Below are 18,315 nucleotides of genomic sequence, written 5' to 3' on the forward strand. Positions count from 1 at the left end.
AGGAGTTGGATTTCCTCAGAGGAAGTCATGGGACTGCAGGGAGATGGGCCTGCTCCATAGAAATGCCTCAGTGAGGGTAGGTGGCCCTTTCGGAAACGAGTCTTTTCATAAAGGAAAACCTGGGGTGAGTGTTCAGAGCTTGCGTACAAGGGGCTCCATGGGGCTAAGGAGCACGTAAGTAGAGAACAGGGACCTGTTGGGAAGGGAGAACTATTTGGGCCTGTCATAAATTAGGAGGCCTTGGTGGGAGGACCTGGGCCTCTGGCACTAGAGACAACCCAGTCCCAGAGGTTGGGACCACCACAGACGAGAAGCGTAATGGAAGGTGAGGTCAAGTCTGAAGGGGAGCAGCTGGCCTGACACCAAAGTGGGCTCACAGGCATCATTAGGTCTGTGGAGCTCGGGCAGGCACTGAGGGAGTAGCTGGGCCTGTGACCAGAGCGAAGCCTCAAGGGGAACATCCACCAAGTCATGAAGGTCAAATGTGAGTGGGAGGAGGTGGGCCCACCTTAGGGTAGACACCTCTAGGCCTGAAATACCGTTGGGCCAACTCCTAGTGGAGGTGTTGGGCCTCCCAAGGCATACTGAGAACCCCGCTGTCCTTGTGCCTTGCTTCCCCCCAACAAGGGAAAATCCTCAGAGGAGGAGTGGGCCTCAGAACATGTGAAGCTCCAGTGTGAGTAATGGGCATGTCCAAAGAGGACTGCTGGCCCAGGGTGTTGGCCTATGTCTTAGAAGCCTCAGTGAGTGTGAGAGGGGCTGAGCTTGAGATGAGGGCTCTGTGGAAGTAGATAGATCTCTTCTATGGAGAGAAGTCAGTGAAGTCCAAGGGACTCGGGGACAACTCTTATAGGGATAAGTGGGCTTATCACACGGGGAACACAGTGAGTCTCTGGTCCAATCATGTGGACTCAGTGGGCAGGGCTGTGTCCATCATAGGGGTGAAGGCACAATGTGTGTGGCTAGGCCCCTGAGAAGCTGTCCCTGTCACAATGGTGGTGTCATCAGTACTTGCATTTATCCAACAGGAGGAGCCTCAGAGAGAGCATTTGGGCCTGTCAGAGGTGTTATGGGTTGAATTGTGTCCCCTGCCCAAATTCATATGTTGAAGTCCTAACCCCTAGTACCTCAGAATGTAACCTTATTTGCAGAGTGGATCTTTGCCATTTTACCGAAATTGAAATGAGGTCATTAGGGAGGGCCTTAATCCAATATACTAGTGTCCTATGAAAAGGAGAAACTTGGAGACATACAAGGATTTGAAGCCAGAGATGGGGGGTGATGTTTCTATAAGCCAAGGAACTCCAAACTGCCAGCAAATCACCAGAAGCGAGGACAGAGGCTTGGAACAGACTGTCTCTCACAGCCCTCAGAAGGAACCAACCCTGCTAAAGCCCTGATTTCGGGGCTTCAGCCTCCAGAACTGTGAGGGAAGAAACTTTGTTAGCACAGTCCTAGCAAACTAAGATGTGGGAGAAGCCTAAAAGAGGCATGCATCTGCCCCAGAAGGAAATGCTGACCACACACGTTGGCCCGGGTCTCTCCTGTGACAGAACATGGCCGTCTGATGTGTCGTGACATTTCTGACAGCCCACACCACCCGCTGAAGCTGCGTGCACTTACCGGGCATGGGCACTCTTAGTTAGGGCTCGCCTCTGTGACAAGCCCACACCCCATGTCACCGGGTGAGGCAGCTTTGTTACTACCAAGGAACCAGCACTTTCTGGGTAAGAGCACCGCTTCACTGGTGTGAGAGGCCCACCTCCTCCACCCAAGGTGTTCCAGGTGTGGCAACCCAACCACACTCCCTGAATTCCTGAAGAGGCACGGCCTGTGTAATTGGTGCAATGGTGCCCCCCTCGTAGGCTATCCTTGAAGGCTTTCCCTAAATGACAAGCCCAAATCCTTGGCCAATATGCATTTCTGACAAGGGATGAAAAAGCCAAATATCAGAGTATTATGTATGTAGAGCATTCTATAGATTTATATAGGAAATACAACCAAAAAGTTCATGAAACATTACATATTCTCACAGATAACATATAACATATGTATAACATATAACATATGTATGTTAACACATGGAAAAAGATCTGGAAAGATCATGTTAAAACAACAGGGATTATTTCTGGGGAATAAGCCTGGGTTTGGGGGCTATAGACAGAGAAAGCTTAGCCTTACCTGTAATGATTTAATTCCTTCCTTCCTTCCCTTTGTCCTTCCTCCCTTCTTCCCTCCCCCTTTCTTTCTTTTTAACAAGGTGAGTGTGTTTGTGAACTGTGAATATAATTAAAAATTAATGGGTTTTAAGGAGGGCACGTATTGCGTGGAGCACTGGGTGTTATACGCAAACAATGAGTCATGGAACACTACATCAAAAACTAAGGATGTACTGTATGGTGACTAACAACATAATAAAAATTAACTTTAAAAAAGAAAATTGCAAAAGCAGTATTTATAGTATGATACAATTTTGATTAAAATATAATAATATATCATATGTACAGAAAAAATGGGGAAAACGAATTTAAGAGTTCGTTATCTCTGCATAAGGTGGGGTTGGAGATGGAATTATGGGAAAATTTTGACTTTCTATGATGTACTCACAAAAATATCTGTAATGTTTTAATTTTTTATAAGCATGTATTAGATTGGAGAAAAGTCTGAAATTATGAAAAACAGTGGAAGAATCTGGGAAAAGAGGTTAGAACAAATGGTTCGGTCAGTCCCACTAGGGAGACATCCGAGGGAGACGTGGGGCTACCTAGGGCCACTGTGAATAGCGGCCCAGATTGGGTACAATCCACACAGCCACAGGTGATGGCCCCTCACAGAGGGGAAGGGAGTGGATGGGCTTGTTCCAGGGAAAGCGTGCCAGGAGGAGTGGGGCCTATCACAGGACTTCACCTCAGCAAGGCAGAGCCCCAGTGAGCATAGTTAGGAAACCCTCAGTGGGAGTTAATGGGCTCGTCTCATTGTGAAGGCTCAGTGGGCGCTCCAGGGTTGCTACCAGAATCCTCCATCATGTGATAGGAGGCGCTTTGCTGAGGGTAATTGGCTTGACACACAGGGGAGGACCCAGAGGGACTAAGTAAGCCTATCAAGGCTGAGGGGAAGCAGCCGGCTGGCCGCTCAGGGATGCCGGATGCCGGATGGGAACACTCAGGGAAAACTGTTGGCGGTCGGAACTGGACAGAAGGGAGCCTCCAACGGTGCTGTTGGGCCTTAACTCTGGAAAAGGCTCGTCAAAGGGGGTTGGATATCCTCATGGGGCCAGAGAGACATGCCACCAAAGGGGAGCCTGCATCGAGAGGCCTGCCCCCCACCCCTCAGCCCTCCTTGTGTTTTCTCTTCCCATATGTGGAAGGCTGGGAAAATGGTGGCTGTGAGTGAGAGAAGGGGACGGGCAGGAGGAAACAGGCACTCCCTGTCCTTACCCTGATACTCCAGCTTGAATCCTGGCCGGTTCTGGGAGTGGTCGCTGTGGAAATACACAGTGGTCTCGTGGGACGTGGAGAGCAGGGAGCCGGGAAGCTCGCTGCCACTGAATCTGCCCATCATGCGGCTGGTCTCGTAGGGGCCATTCCGGATTTCTATGAAGTCGTGGTTGGGCTCGGTGGAGAAGTTCAGGAACTGGATGTGAGCTCCTGGGAGCAAGACAGAGGCAGACAGTGCTCAAAGCAGTAGGCTCCTGCTGCAAACGTGCGGCCTCATGCAAGCTTTTCCTGCCAGACCTCACGCATCCCTACTACTGGCTTCCCGCTCAACCGAGATTCCCAGAACACAATTCTGGGAGACAACATCCAGTCCAGTCTTCTGTCTCGAGGCAGGATTGAACTTAAAAATATATTATTCACTCAGAATGAAGGGCATTGATCATTCCAGAGCTCCATCCCGAGTCCATTTCATTTTACTGAAAACAAAGCTCAGGGCTAACATTTGATTTGAAGTTCATAGGCCTACTATCAATACAAAAATAGCTTGCGAAAATGAACTTTTTACTTAAAAATATCACCACTTAAAAATAACTATACCTGATCAAAAGACATGAGCTTCAATACTGGTATCTTCTAGAACACTTATGACAATTCAGAAGTTAGAAAAATACATTGTCAGTGAAGTTCATACTTCGGGATCTTACTGGATTAATCAAGATCTTCTAACAACCCGACTGGTTAAATAGATCTGATTAAGCCCTTAACTCACATATTGATATACTCTGCAGAATGGAGGTGGGAATATTGGTATTTGTTTACCGGTGAGATTTCTCAAAATTAGATTAAAAATGACGTTGAAGAAATGTATTTACTGTGCGTGGGAAAATGTCCATTATGTTAATTGTGAAATCTGACTGCAAAGTAGTATGTACTATATAGTCCTGATTTTGGTATTAAAAAACTAGAAGGATATTCGTTGATTCACTAATAATGTTCACTGAGCATTTGCCATGCATCAGGGCTCTGCTAGGCACTGCACAGGGATGAACAAGGTCTCCTAGGTCCTTGTCCTCACGGGGTTTCATTTGAGTGGTGAGGACTAAGCTGTTAGTGGTTATCTCTGCATGGTGTGGTTACAGATGGATTTTAATCTTTAAAAATTTCTCACCTGTAGTTTCTAATTTTCACAGAATGGGGACATGTGTGTGATTTTTTTGCATCTAATTATTTAAATAATTTTTTATTTAATAATTTAATTTTAAATTATCAAAAAATATTTGACTTATAATGTTGAAAACATTTCATATGTCCTGCTCTCTCCCATTTGAGGGTCACTGATGGATCAGGAAGAGATCTTTCCAGTTCACGGTTTTAGATTCTTAAATATATGTCTGATTTATTTGTCTTAAATATTTACATGCATGTTGTTATACTGTACACATAGTTTTGTAAACTTTTTTATTCAGTATTGTGCTTTTCAAGGTCTATCCTTGTTGATATATTATAGAGATAAAATTCATTGGTTTTAACTACATATTAGTTAATTTTATTTTATGAATTACCCAACCACACTATTCACTACCTTATTAATGAACACGCAGACTTTTTCCAAATTACCGACAGTTTTGCAGTGAGCACTTTGGGACATGTGGTTTGCAGCCCATGCATCATCCCAACTCTGTGGGCAGCACTGTTCATCAAAGGGGCTCTTCCAGGATTCCCGATTTCTGAATTGAATGGGTGTGGAAAGAACTGGGCATGACTACTGCCATCTGGTGGTAATAGCTTGTAAATGCAGTGGTTCTTTACACACTGAAACCAGGTGCCATATTCGGGTCCTCACTGGAGTCCAACATTCACTTGAAAGCAAGGTCTTCTGTGATTGCACCCTGCAGGGGGCTTATTCTCCAGAGGCTGAATAAGCACCCAGGCCTCAGAGTGAGAGAGCTCTGGTGGCTGAACATTAGGACTTCCAAGAACAGTGATGTACCTCCCACTGCAAGTTCGTTTTCCTTTGGATGCTGTGCTCCCTCCATCTATCTCCCTCTATCATCTGAGATTCTTGCGGCCCATGCCTGGCTACAGAGCTATAGGGTCTCCTAGCTCCCCTTCCCTCAATCTCTAAGATCTGGAGCTTCCCAAGGCTGCCAAAGTCCTCATGATTTTGTACCCTGATCCGCCCCCCGGTTCCTCCAATAAATGGTACTAAATATAAGACTCCATCCTTTGAAGGGTCACCAACATTTCTCCTCCCCTCAGAACAGACGTAAAGCAGGCCAGCTGGATCCCTTTCTCCTGAAAGCCCCTTCTCCACCAGAAGACCCACTCTAGGCTGAACAGTACAGAATAAAGAGAGGTGGTTTTCAGTCCTGAGGTCACACACTTCAGGCCCCAGGCCCATGCAGGAGCGATCCCCTCAGGACATTTTGTCCCTGGGAACAGGGCAGTGACTCAGGCAAGATGACCCATCAGCTCCACGTCACTACAGATCTTTTCTCTCTTTAACAGAGACATTAGGGTTAAATTATATTCTCAGTCGGGAATGAATCATCAGCAATGAAATTTTGTGCCCAGACTGATGTCCTCCACACCCCGCCAACCCCTGTGCCTGGCATACTCCATCTCCACAAAAAAACCTCTCCCACTCTTTAAGACCAGCCAGAATGTGCGTATAAAGAATGCAAACTCTATATCATATTGACCTTGGCTATATAATTTAATTAGGATGAGAAATTGGATATTGAAGTTAAAAGCACAACTTGAGGTTCAGTCTCTGTAAAAGAATTTTTTTTTCTTTTTCAGCCACCCCTGAGTAATTTCTCATTCCACAGTCCTGAATTTTAGCTTACTACTCAGATAATAATAATAATGGCAATCCCTAAGATTATTTTCCCTATATTTTATGTTCCCGAAGTGTTCGTTCCTAGCATTCTTTTTTTTTTTTTAAAGATTTTATTTATTTATTTGACAGAGATAGAGACAGCCAGCTAGAGAGGGAACACAAGCATGGAGAGTGGGAGAGGAAGAAGCAGGCTCATAGCGGAGGAGCCTGATGTGGGGCTCGATCCCATAACGCCGGGATCACGCCCTGAGCCGAAGGCAGATGCTTAACCGCTGTGCCACCCAGGCGCCCCTCGTTCCTAGCATCCTTAACTGATCTTCACAATTGTACGACAGGTCAACAGATGAGGAAGTAGACAGGCGGAGCGCTCTACTGCCTCGGTCAAGGTCATGCTGAAGGGTCACCCAGGGCCTGGGCGTGCAGACTTACCAAAGCCCACAGGCAGCGCTATCTTCCAGGAGCAGTCCATGTTGCTGGGGTAGTTGCCGGGGAAGCCGGGGCTCAGGATCACCCCCTCCATCTCTTCCACTGTGCCCCCACACTGCGCTGTGACAATGAGACCAGACAGAGGGTTAGGACAGCATGCACGGGGCCAGGCCAGCATTTGGATGATCCCACAGAGCAGCAGTTTCTGATCCCTTCCCAAGTCATTAACCCCTTTGAGAATCCAAAGGGACCAACGATTCATCTCCCCTAAACGACTGCACACATGGGCAAAACTGAGTACGTATGTAAGTTCAGGAAGGGCTTCTCAGCATCCTGGCACTGCCCAGCTGGCCACAAACCTGAGTTATGATTCTTGACCTTGAGCATGCCCCTCGCAGGTCAGTTCCCTTAGTGAGGTCATGCAGCAGAAGTCTGCTCCAAGAGGAGCGTGACAGTTTCTTACACTATGCCTTAAATCTCCCTCTATCACCGTCCAATCAACTCTTCCAAGACTGAAGAGAAAAGATGAAGGGAGGGGACTGGCATGCATGGAGTCCCCACTCTGCCAGGCACCACGCCGGACTCTTGACAAATATATATCCCATAGGGTTGGGTGGTGAGCAGATGAGCCCTACCAGGGGCCCACCCTCAGTCTCTGACCTTCGCCCTCAGCCAAAGTGACTGTGATTAGCATTCCATGGGGAGCCAACCATGAGGGGCTGGGGCATCTGACACTCCAATTGAGGTGACTTCAGAGTCACCTAAGATGCAGGGCTGGAGCATGATTACAGCCTGGTCAGTGGACATCAATTCTTTTCTTTCACAGCTTTGAGGAAATGGTCATGTGAGCTGCAAGGGATTAGCTGGTTATGGAAGCCAGAGAAAGAGGCAGAGGGAAGGGATCTGCAGGGTCTAAGTGAAGGCATTTGGGGAGAGGGTGACAAACAGAATAGTGCTGGGCTTCAGAGTGGGGGGGGCTCCAGCACTGACTGCCTGGGTCACCATCCCAATGCTTTCACTTCCTGTGTAACTTTGGGTGAGTCTAAAGTCCTCCAAACCTCAGTTTCCCCCACCTATAAAATGGAGCCAAGTACAGCATCTATGTCATGGGGTGGTCCTTACGTTACAGCAGAAAGGCCTGCACGTCACTTAGAAGGGAGATTGATGCACACGGTGACCGAGTGACAGGCACTCTATAAGCAGTAGCTGCTGTGAACACGAGTGGTTTCCCCAGCAAGAACTTGGTAATAGGGAACGGGAATGGGGGGAGTACCTTGGTCTGCCCAGTCATGTTTCTGACCGAGGGGCAGGTGACCAACCCTTGCCCTCTGGTGAGATTCCAGAAGGGAAATGCCATTATGCCCAAGGGATGCTCCCTCGACTCACTTCTCGTCTTATCCCAAAGTCAGCCTTGATTTGCACTTTACAGTTGGCGGGGCATCAGAGAAAAGTAGGTTTCCGTCCCTGATGGTGCCAATCACTTTTTAATCCTAAAAGTCTTAGTTTTCCCATTTGTAAACATGAGGGCAATGATACCTCCCCCAAAGAGCTGATGTGACGAAACAGCGACGTGACTTGCATATAGTAGGCGCTCCATAAATGTTACGTCCCTCCTCCCCCAACCTGACGAGAAGCTTCAGAAACCCAACTGAGCTAAGCCCTTGTTTCACCTGTAACCCCCCGCCCCCGCCATTTCTCTAGTGGCAGATTTTATCCGTCTGTCCCATGAAAAGGCACAGGGGAAGTCCTCAAGTACCCAGAGGGTTTCATCTGGGCTTTGGTCCATTATCTGGAATCAGGATGGTCTTCGTAATGCTTTCAAATGGCCAAGCCCCCTTCGATTCCTCATTCTGGGGGTGAAGGTCTGCAAAAGTCATGAAGAGCTTGGGCGAGAGCTGCACGCCAGTCTCCAACTACTCCCTTCCAACAGACCCGAAACTCCAAACTGTCCTTTGATGTGAACGCGATCCCTGTGACATGTCACTGAGCCCAAATCTCTGGTAGGAATGGGTATGAATGAGCGGAGAAGGTCGGGGCTCTCTTACCAATACAGAGCGGCGGAGGGTAGTTCCAGCGGCGCACGGTTCCGGGCATGCAGGAGATGTGGGCGTGGCCCTGGAGGGATCAGGAACAGGGGTGGGCTCACTGCCCCCGTGGGAGCAATTGTATGTACAACCAGAGCAGGGGGCTTGTTTAGGGGCCTTGTGTTGAGCAACAGGATACACAAAGATACACGAACCCTCTGTGGGGTGGGATGAGGCAGAGGGAGAGAGACTTTGGGGAAGGATGCTTATTAACAGCCATTACTAAGGAATTCTCATTACTGAAGGTTCCTTGTGAGACTCCTTTAATTACTAGAGTCCCTCATGGCCTTCAAAGGAAGATTAAATTTTCCTGAAGTCTAATCAAACCGAAACTTTGCAGGAACACATTCTGAGGCTGGCTGGTGCTAAATCGCCAAAGTCAGCAAAGCTCGTCTTTTGCATGAACAGCTCGGGGAAAGGACAGTGGTCCCTGGGGGACCTGAGGGCCTTCTCCCTGTTCTTTAGTGACTGTAGCTCGGCTGGCCAAGCACATCTTGGGGACACCTGTTTCCTGCCCCGGGGTGTCAAGGGGAGGTACCTGGAGGGCGTATCCTGGCTCGCACTGGAAAGAGACCACGTCATTCACCAGGTAGCGCTCACCAGTCTTCACCCCGTTACTGGGCACGGCTGGTTCTGGACAGCTGCTCAGGCCCACCGCTAGACGAGACAGAGGCAAAGAGAAAGGAGGAGGGACAAGCCCGGCAGGTCAGTGCACCGGTAGACAGAGGGTGATGCTGGCAGCAGGGAGGAGAAGGGGTTCCAATTTGTGCTTTCTCTGCCCTCCGCCTCAAGGCCAGGTCTTCCCAACTCTCTTGTCCCCGAGCGCACAAAGTCAGAATATTTATACGACACAGAGGCACAATAGACCGATGCTCCCTGGGGTGGGTGGGCATCACGCGGGCCTTGTGGCTGCCCCCTGGGCTCAGTAGGACGACTCTGGAGCTAGGGAGATGCCCAGCCCTGGCTCCAAGCCCCAGACCTCTCCACCCAGCTTCTCCTGCACTCCCAGACCCCCAACTTCCCTCCATTTTCCTTGCTCTAAGAAGACAATTCCTGGGGGGCAATGAAGCTGGGAGAGGGGAAAGAAAGGCAAAGAGGAAGGAGAGCAGTTACCAGAAAAGGCCTCTCAGTGTCACTCAGGAGGCTCAGAAAGTCTCACTCTCTGGGACAGACTGTCCAAAAACAAGTTTGCCAGCGGATGAGACTCTCTGCTGCCTTATTTCTTCTGTTATGTTTTTAAGATGAGGTCAGTGCCTTTCCAGGAGTAATACTGGGGGCTCCTCATGCTTAATCCCCCATGGTCAACCCTGGTCCTTGCTATTGCCGGACCCCTCACAGCCTCCCTCTCCTTCCCTGCCCTAGGCCCATCCTGTGCTCAGAGGCAACTGACATTTCTGAATCTCTCTCCTTGAATCATGGACAGCCTTGCTCAGCAATTCAAAGTGGGTCCCCGTTGAGTGTTACTCAGATTCTCACCCTTTCACTGGACATTCTTGGACTTGGCCCGATCCCTTTCCAAGATCACCTCTAAGAGCTCTCAAACACCCATTCTCCTTTCTTGAGTTTCCAAGTTCATCTGCGTTTATCCGATCCTTATTCTATACCCAGCATTGTACGTGGTCTTTGCTAGGACATCCATCCGAACTTTCCTCCTCCCTGCCCGCCCACCAGCATCACTACAGCAGCACTTACGGAGACTTCCCACGAGCAGGGCTGGGGCATCTGTGTCCCCGCATCATCTCAGCCCCCTGAAGGAGGTCTTTGCATCATCCTGTTACACAGGTGAGGACGCAGGCCAAGAGGCCCAGAGGCAGGCCCCCGTAGCAAGCCACAGAGCTGGGATTCAGACCAAGCCCAGTCTAATTCTGGAGGCCAAGCTCACAGGCCGCATGAGTTCACAGGCGACCCAGCCCTGCTCTCCCCACTTCCCCTCCTGAAGTCATCCTCATCCAGCTTTGAATTCCCTCTTGGTGGAAACTCGCAAGTGGGAGTGGAGCATCTCCTGACGGGTGGGATGTGCCCTGCAGGGGCCCCTCTGCAGGTGCAGGCACTTAAGATGCACTAACTAACTAACTAACTAACTAAGATGAAATAAGAGGTACTAAAGAAATCCCTGTGTATTGATGCATGGGACCCGCAGTGCAGTTTTCCAGGGATGAGGGCGAACAGACTTTATGGTTGGGTCTGATCCTAGGCACCTGCACAGCTCAGAGAGTTTGGAAGGTGCAGCCTCAGCCCTCTTGGTCCATTCCTGGTGGGTACCTTCTGATAGCCCTCCTAGTAGATCCCAGATCCCTTGTGCGATACGGGCTTCCTGGGGAAGCCACATGCATGCAGTGCCTGCGTGGAGCCAGGCACTTGTGGAATAGGAACGGGCAGGGCTGGCCAGCCGAGGCCACCAACCACCAGCCCCATCTCCTATGGAGCAGCTGACGGGTCCTCATTCCACATCAGAGCTGAGAGTCGACATGTGCATCCGATAACTACATGTGCTTTTTTCCTTCAGAGGAAAGTTCAAATAGAACAAAATTATAACAAAATGCATGTATCTTATGTGTCCATTTGCTGAGTTTTAACAAATGCCTGCACCTGTAGAACTCAAACCCCTATCAAAACTACAGAACATTGCTAACTCTAGAAAGTTCTTTGTGCCCTTGCCAGGCAATTCCTGTCCTACAGGCGCTTTTTTTTTTTTTTTTTTTTTTTTTGAGAGAGACAGCGAGCGCGCATGCAAATGGCGGGCAGGAGGGGCAGAGGGAGAGACAGACCCTTAAGCAGGCTCCACAGTGTGGAGCCCGAGGGGGGGCTCAATCTCAATACCCTGAGCTTCTGACCTGAGCCGAAATCAACAGTCAGATGCTTAACCGATTGAACCACCCAGGGGCCTCCTGCATGTGCTTTAAAGAAGTGAATGTGATTCTTGGAAATGAAGGCTGTTTGGGCCTATGTCCACAAATCTCAGCAGCTGGGCAAGAGACCCCGAGGGCAGGGTTAAAACTGGGACCACGCTGAATCCGAACTACCACATCCTGGCTGTCATCTTGTCTCTTTCTCCCCACTCCTCCTCTAAGTAAAACGCAATGCAACTCAACTCGGTATTTCGGTATTTTGTGGGGTGACCACAGCTTAGTAACCTGAAACCTTCTTAACCACTTGGCAGTGATAGAATAAGGAGGGCAGAGAGGAAAAAAGGGAAAGCAAGAGCAAAGGAATGTGGTAGGAGAAAAAAATGGAATGGGGAGAAAAGTGAAATACGAGAGAGAAAGAAAGAGACAGAGAAAAGTCCATTCTAATTTCTCTCATAGTGCACAGCTTGACTTTATTTAAGCCATGCTTACAACCATGGGAGAATTATTGTTTTTTATCATATGCAATCTATTGCTTTCAAAAGCATATAGTCACATTTCCAGTTCAATTCAATCTACATTAAATGAGTCGTGGCAGTAGCTATGACTTTTCAGTACTCTTCAAAACCATTTGCCTCTACAGTTAATTCTTCCCCTCTGCACCCTCTTTGTAGATTATCAAATATTAAGAGAACAGTAGGTTAACAAAACAAAAATGGTTTCGGCTCCTGGGAGTTTCAGTCACTTGGGGTTTCCCTCAGCCCTTCCCACCATGAGAGGACAGGGCTTGATACACATCAGCTACAAAGAAAACCACCAGTTCCCTTGAACAACAACAACAATAAATTGAGGAGAGATGAATTTTTTTCTGGGAATGAGGCAGCAGAATGAAAAGAGATTTAGGAAGGAAGTATAGAGAGAAAAGAAAAGTTTCGAGGGAACGTTTAAGGACTCCGAGGAAAATACTGGATAAGAAAACAAAATCAGAGCAGAGCAAAAGGGTAAAAAGAAAAATGTGAACTATTCAAGAAACCCGGCATACTTGACTCCAGCAGGAGAGTGAAGGCTTTGAGGTCTGTGGGGGGGGGGGGGGAGGTGTCGGAGGTCCCTGTCCTGTCCTCTGCCCCTCAGGGTCTTTGCTTCAAGCTGTCCCAGGTCTTTCCTGCCAGGTGCACACTTCAGTTCTTTCAGGCCACGAGCATCCCAGGATCCAACCAATCCTCTCCCAACCATCTGGATAAAGCTCATTTGTTTGGAAACTAGCTGCGCACCCGCCTAACATCCAATGCTGACCCTATCAGGCCTCTGGAGCCAACTGGGGCTCCCATCTGTAAGGGCCCAACGCTGTCCAAGATGGTCAAGCCAACTCTACCTTCCCGTATTTCTGACTTCTCATTCCAAACCTAGTTCAGGCATCCCCTTCTGTAAGGTCTCACCTGGCCAGGTTCAGCTCCCCTTTTCTGTACTTCCTTAGCCATTAGGCTGCACTAAAATTATTGCTCCCTCGTCCCTCTGTCTCTCTGGACTTTGTGTGTGAGGGCAGGAACCATGTCTTATTCATCTTTGTTCTGTGGGCACCTACACAGGGCTTGCCACATTGTGGACACTCAGTGTTTCTTCATGACATCGACCTCTCCACCTGCCCTAGGGAGAAGTGACCATGCTCTCCTTTGAACCACTGCTCCACCAGCTGGGGACCTCCATGAGAGCACCTGGAATCCAGTAACGTGCTTCTCTGTCCAGGTGTCTGCCTCTCTTTGATGGACTCTGAGGGGACTTACTCATCTCGATCTTACCCAGTCCTCGCAAAACCCAGCATAGCACCTGGCACATGGTACACACTCAGTAACTATTTGCTGGATGAATGTATAACAAATGCCTCTGTCTACCTATTCTTTCCTCTACCCAGAGGGGAAGGAGAATGGCAGGCTGTCCCAAGATGAAAACAGTCTCCCCAGCAACCTCTGTCTTTGTTGCCCCACCAGGCACGTCCACAAGCCTTTTTCTTCTAAAAGCTTTTCATTGTGACCACTTTGGGACACTGGAAGCCAAGATGGAAGGTTCCGAGAGTGGAGGGAGAAATCTGGTGCAAGAGGAGTGAAGTGTCTCATGAGGACAAGAACTTCAAAGACGGCTGCATCACAGAACGGGGGCTTGGGGAGGACAAGTTTCAGGCGTGGAGGAGAGCACCTGCATTTTCGTACATCCCAGATTCTATACTGGACCTAAGCCAACGACGGGCCTTCTTTCCCATTCCTGGTGCGGACACAGGAGACGTGCACAGGTGTCTCAGTAACAGACACTGGGGTGAGAATCCTGGCTCTGCCACTTACTGGCTGGCAGTCTTGAGGAGTTTCAGACCTTCTCTGAGCTTTAGCTTTCTCATCTAGGTCTGTGGTAAGGGTCATGCGGGATGGAGAACATACAGCCCCAGTGTGCCCCCTGCTTATTGTGGGTCCTCGGTACCTGTCAGTTCCCACCCTGAGCCCTGTACACAGCTGAGACTTTGGACCCTCACTTTTATACTCCAAGTGGAAGCCGGCTGCTGACACGCTGATATCTGAGTAGAAATGAAGGTAGAGCTGGTTGGAGGTGCTGTTCAGGAGGGCAGGCACGGTTGTTCCTAGGGCAAGAAGACAGGGACCAGTCACGCTTAGCCGCCCCCGCCCCCGAGCTCCTTCCCATTTCTCTTGCTTTTGCTACCTGCTGACATTCTGCTCCCAGGACCCTCAAATGTCCCCAATTATCATATTTGCTACATGACAAATTAGCACCCTCCCTCCCCCCAGATTGCTGGGCCTTCTTCTGTGGCCGAGGGAGAGGAGACCTCCAACTTCCTAGAAAATGAGCAGTGGCAGAGCCATATGCCAGCAGGAGGGGGAGTTCCACAGGCAGCCGAAGAGTTTGGTCCCCTTCCCAGCCATCTTCAAATAACTCTGACAGGTATAACTCTCTGGGCAATCCGGGCAGTGTGGACTGCTTATACAGTGCACATGAATCCTTTTTATATCTTGGCAACATGGTATTCTGAAGCCCAAAGGACCCAAATGATTGCTCTGGTCATTGGGCAAAAGCACACACCATACTCAGTGAGAAGTCTGTCACTGGAGTGGGAGACGGTGTAGCCACTTTCAAAATCAGTTTGTCAGTTCCTCAAAAAATTTAAATATAGAGTTATCATATGACCCAGAAATTCCACTGCTAGGTATATACCCAAGAGAACTGAAATCATATCCCACAGAAACTTCTCCATGAATGTTTATAGTAGCATTATTCATAATGAGCCAACAAGTGGAAACAACCAAATGTCCATCAGCTGATGGATGGATAAGTGAAATCTGGTCTATCCACATAGTGAAGTGTTGGTGCATGTTACAAATGGTGAGCCTTGAAAAATGCTGCTGAGTGAAAGAAGCCAGACCCAGAAGGCCACATATTGTAGAATACCATTTATATGAAGTTTCCAGAACAAGAGAATCTATAAAGATGGCAAGTAGGTTGCCAAGTTGTGGTTGCCAAGGGATGGGGGAGGGGGGGAGTGATGGGGAGTGCATGCAAATGAGTATCTGTTTTTTTTTGGGGGGGGGTAACGAAAATGTTCTGGGATTAGATAGCAGTGATAGTTTTAGAATCTCGCGAATATACTAAAAGCCACTGAATTGCACACTCTCTTTTCACTGTAGCATTATCATTGTTTTATTATTGAGCTATAATTGACATTTAACATACTAGTTTCAGGTGTGCGACAGAAAGATTTAGTATCTGTATATATTGCAACACGATCACCAAAATGAGTCTAGTTAACATCTGTGACTTGTACACCTTAAAGTGGTGAGCTTTATGGCACACGAACTGCATGTCATCATAATAATGATGGTGGTGGTGATGATGATGACGAAGCCCACCACTGCCCTCTGAATTGAGGTCCCTGGAAGCCCCACTCACCTGAGAAGCTCCCCAGCATGGTTACGGTGTTGTCTGCACCATCGAACACCTCCAGAGAGTCCCAGTTCTGCTCTGTGACAAAACTGATGACTTGAATCTGGGAAGGCAGAGGGATCGAACTGCTGGTTAGGCAGCCTGTGTCCATCTGTCTGTCTGTCCCTCCCTCCCTTCTTCTCCATTCATGTAGTTAATGCCAGGCCTGAGCACCCAGTCCGGGGCTGACCTTGTGCTATGTCCGTCTCCTAAAAGTGCTGTACCTACCCCCCTGAGGACCTCATTTGTTCAGTGGGGGACACAGATGTAAAACAAAGGGTCGTAAGACAGTGGGGTACTGTGTCAGACAGAGAATGGGGAGAGGGAATTTCAGGAAGTGAGACTACTTCAGTCTGAAGAGCCCCCTCCTCATCTCTCACATGTTCCTTGGGTTGCCCACTTTCCTGTCTGGATGACATGAGACATCCTGCAGGGTCCAGGAACCCACTCCTGGCCAGACCTACCCATCTCGAGTCCCTGCTGGCTGCCTCTCTAGTGGCCTTGCTGCCATAACCAGTTCCGAGGCCTTCTCCACTTGGCTCTCACTGCCGGGGACCAGTTTGGCCCCCCTTCTGCTCCAACAGCTTGGGCTCAGGTGTGACACCGAGGTGTGTGCCTGGGGCTTCACTATGCCTCATCTGTTTGCTCCTTGCCCTCTCCTAAAATGTCCCCTCTTCCATCCCCCATCATCTTGAGAAAAGAACCCTTCAAGCCATCAGAAAAACATTTTCTATGAATCTTCCTCAATCTCTGTATTTCTTTCAGTCCAGGCCCATTTCCTCTTCTGGCCTTCCCCGATGGCCCGAGCTGGTGCCACCCCTTCTCTTTCCTGAGGTACCCGTCTCTCTCTCTCCACACCCCCGGAAGCTTCTGGGCCTTGAGCTGGTATGTTTTTCTGCTTGTGGACCTCACCTGCACATCTAGCCTGAGGAGCAGGGACAGGGCTAAAATGTCTCCTCCAGGCCACCTGCCGGACTGAGGCGTCCCCTAGCCCCTACCTGGATACCAGCGCCTTCGGGGACCATGATCTTCCACACACAGTTGAGGCTGTTGAGGTAGGGCTCTGGGAAGCCGGGGGACAGGATGGTGCCCCTGCGCTCCGTTAGGTTGCCTCCACATGGCACTGGGAAGGAGGCGGTTCTGGTCAGAGGTTTCTCCTGCTTGTCTTTGAGTCCCCCAGGGGAGCCTCCCCAAACATTCCTCCCAGGCCCCCCAGCCTCCCTTGCTGGCTGTTGGCTTCTCCCATAGGCCCCCATCCCTGCTCCTTCTATGGCTCCTGTCCCTCCAACCCTCCTTCCCATGTATCCTTCCTCCAGGAACTCCAGCTCCGTCTCCTTGCTGTCTTCACACCCAACCCACAGGACTAGTGATTTGGCCTGAATGGGACACCCTACTTTAAGTAAGTTATGCTGGTCAACAGGGGCTGCTGTTGGGTCTCGCTGGCCACCCACTCCCCGGAGTCCTGGTTGTCCAGGTACTCACCCACACAGGTGGGCGCGGATACATTCCACTGGGCCAAGGCCCCAGGAATAGGGAGGCACTCGATTTCTGGGGACCCCTGCAGGGCATAGCCGGAGTTGCAATCGAAGCGGACGATGGCTCCCACCGAGAAGTCACTGCCCAGCCTCTTGCCATAGCGGGGTTCCGGCACAGAGCTGCACTGAGTGGCGCTGGTTCGGGGTACCGCTGCAGGGGACAAGGGCACTGAGGGGCAGGCCTCACCCCTCTGGAAACTGGCCCAGGGATGGACACACAATGGTAATAGAGCTGAGACTATCTGGATGGGACCCTGAGAAGCTCTGGGCACTTTCTCTCAGGGCAGTGGTAGGGGTTTTCCAGGACAAGGCCCATTTTACTGAAATATAGTTGTAACACAGCTTCTGGAAACCATGGGAGGCAGACTTTAGGCCCTGTTGGGTTTGGTGGCTTCTCCATGATGCCCCTCAACTATCCGTGTCCCACATTGCCTTACAGAGAGAATGGCCCTTCTTCCTCCCTTCACCCTGCCTTTGGCCTCTTTCCCCACGTGCCTTAAGACTCTGCCCAGGGCTCTACTCTCATGGCCTGAAGCTGAACCTCCCCTGACCCACATGGCACATAGTATGATTTAACCCAGGTCCCAGATTTGACAAGCCCCTGTGGCAGGGGAATGCAGCTCCTCCTGGGCACTGGAATGCATGCGACATGCCTAGAACGGGCCCTTAAAAAGTGGGCATGCTTCTGGACAAGGAGAGGTTGGGGCCTGCAGGTGAAAGCCAGGGCACTCCAAGATTTCGCCTTTCAAGGCCAGTGAGGAAGGGCACAGACATTGATCACCTGCTTGGTGCCAACTATTCTGTGAACTCTCTTAGCTCCATCAGTGGGGTAATATTTGTGTCCTCATCTCACAGGTGAACAAACTAGGGCTCTGAGGGGTGGAGTAGCTGGTGCCCAGTTAGAAAGTGGCAGAGCTGGGATTCAAAGCCATGTCCACCTTAATTCCAAGTCTGTGTTTTCCCCACACCTTTATTGTGCTTAGCAGAGAAAACCAAACTCCATGGGAGAGAGCCTAGGTATGACGCCTGGGCTGGTCGTCCCAATGCCACTGGGTCTGTGCCAGGCAATGGGGGAGGGGGAGGGGGAGGGCAGGAGTCAGCCTCCCGTGTCTGATTTCTTCCCTCATTTGACATGGAGTTTGGTCCAAGAACTGTCTGTTGGGCAAA

At 49.7% G+C, this 18,315-nt stretch overlaps 1 protein-coding gene across 1 annotated transcript in view; it reads right to left on the reverse strand.

The window, feature by feature from the left end:
• The window catches only part of CSMD2 (CUB and Sushi multiple domains 2), a 513,762-nt gene that overhangs the window by 80,764 nt on the left and 414,683 nt on the right, over positions 1 to 18,315 (reverse strand). The window contains 8 exon segments of the mRNA XM_057305507.1: positions 3,438 to 3,647; positions 6,709 to 6,825; positions 8,751 to 8,820; positions 9,328 to 9,446; positions 14,154 to 14,258; positions 15,581 to 15,677; positions 16,612 to 16,736; positions 17,096 to 17,299. Of these exon segments, the coding sequence (XP_057161490.1) occupies positions 3,438 to 3,647; positions 6,709 to 6,825; positions 8,751 to 8,820; positions 9,328 to 9,446; positions 14,154 to 14,258; positions 15,581 to 15,677; positions 16,612 to 16,736; positions 17,096 to 17,299 (1,047 nt within the window).

This window comes from Ursus arctos, unplaced genomic scaffold (genome assembly GCF_023065955.2).
Source record: "Ursus arctos isolate Adak ecotype North America unplaced genomic scaffold, UrsArc2.0 scaffold_32, whole genome shotgun sequence".
Lineage (NCBI taxonomy): Eukaryota > Metazoa > Chordata > Mammalia > Carnivora > Ursidae > Ursus > Ursus arctos.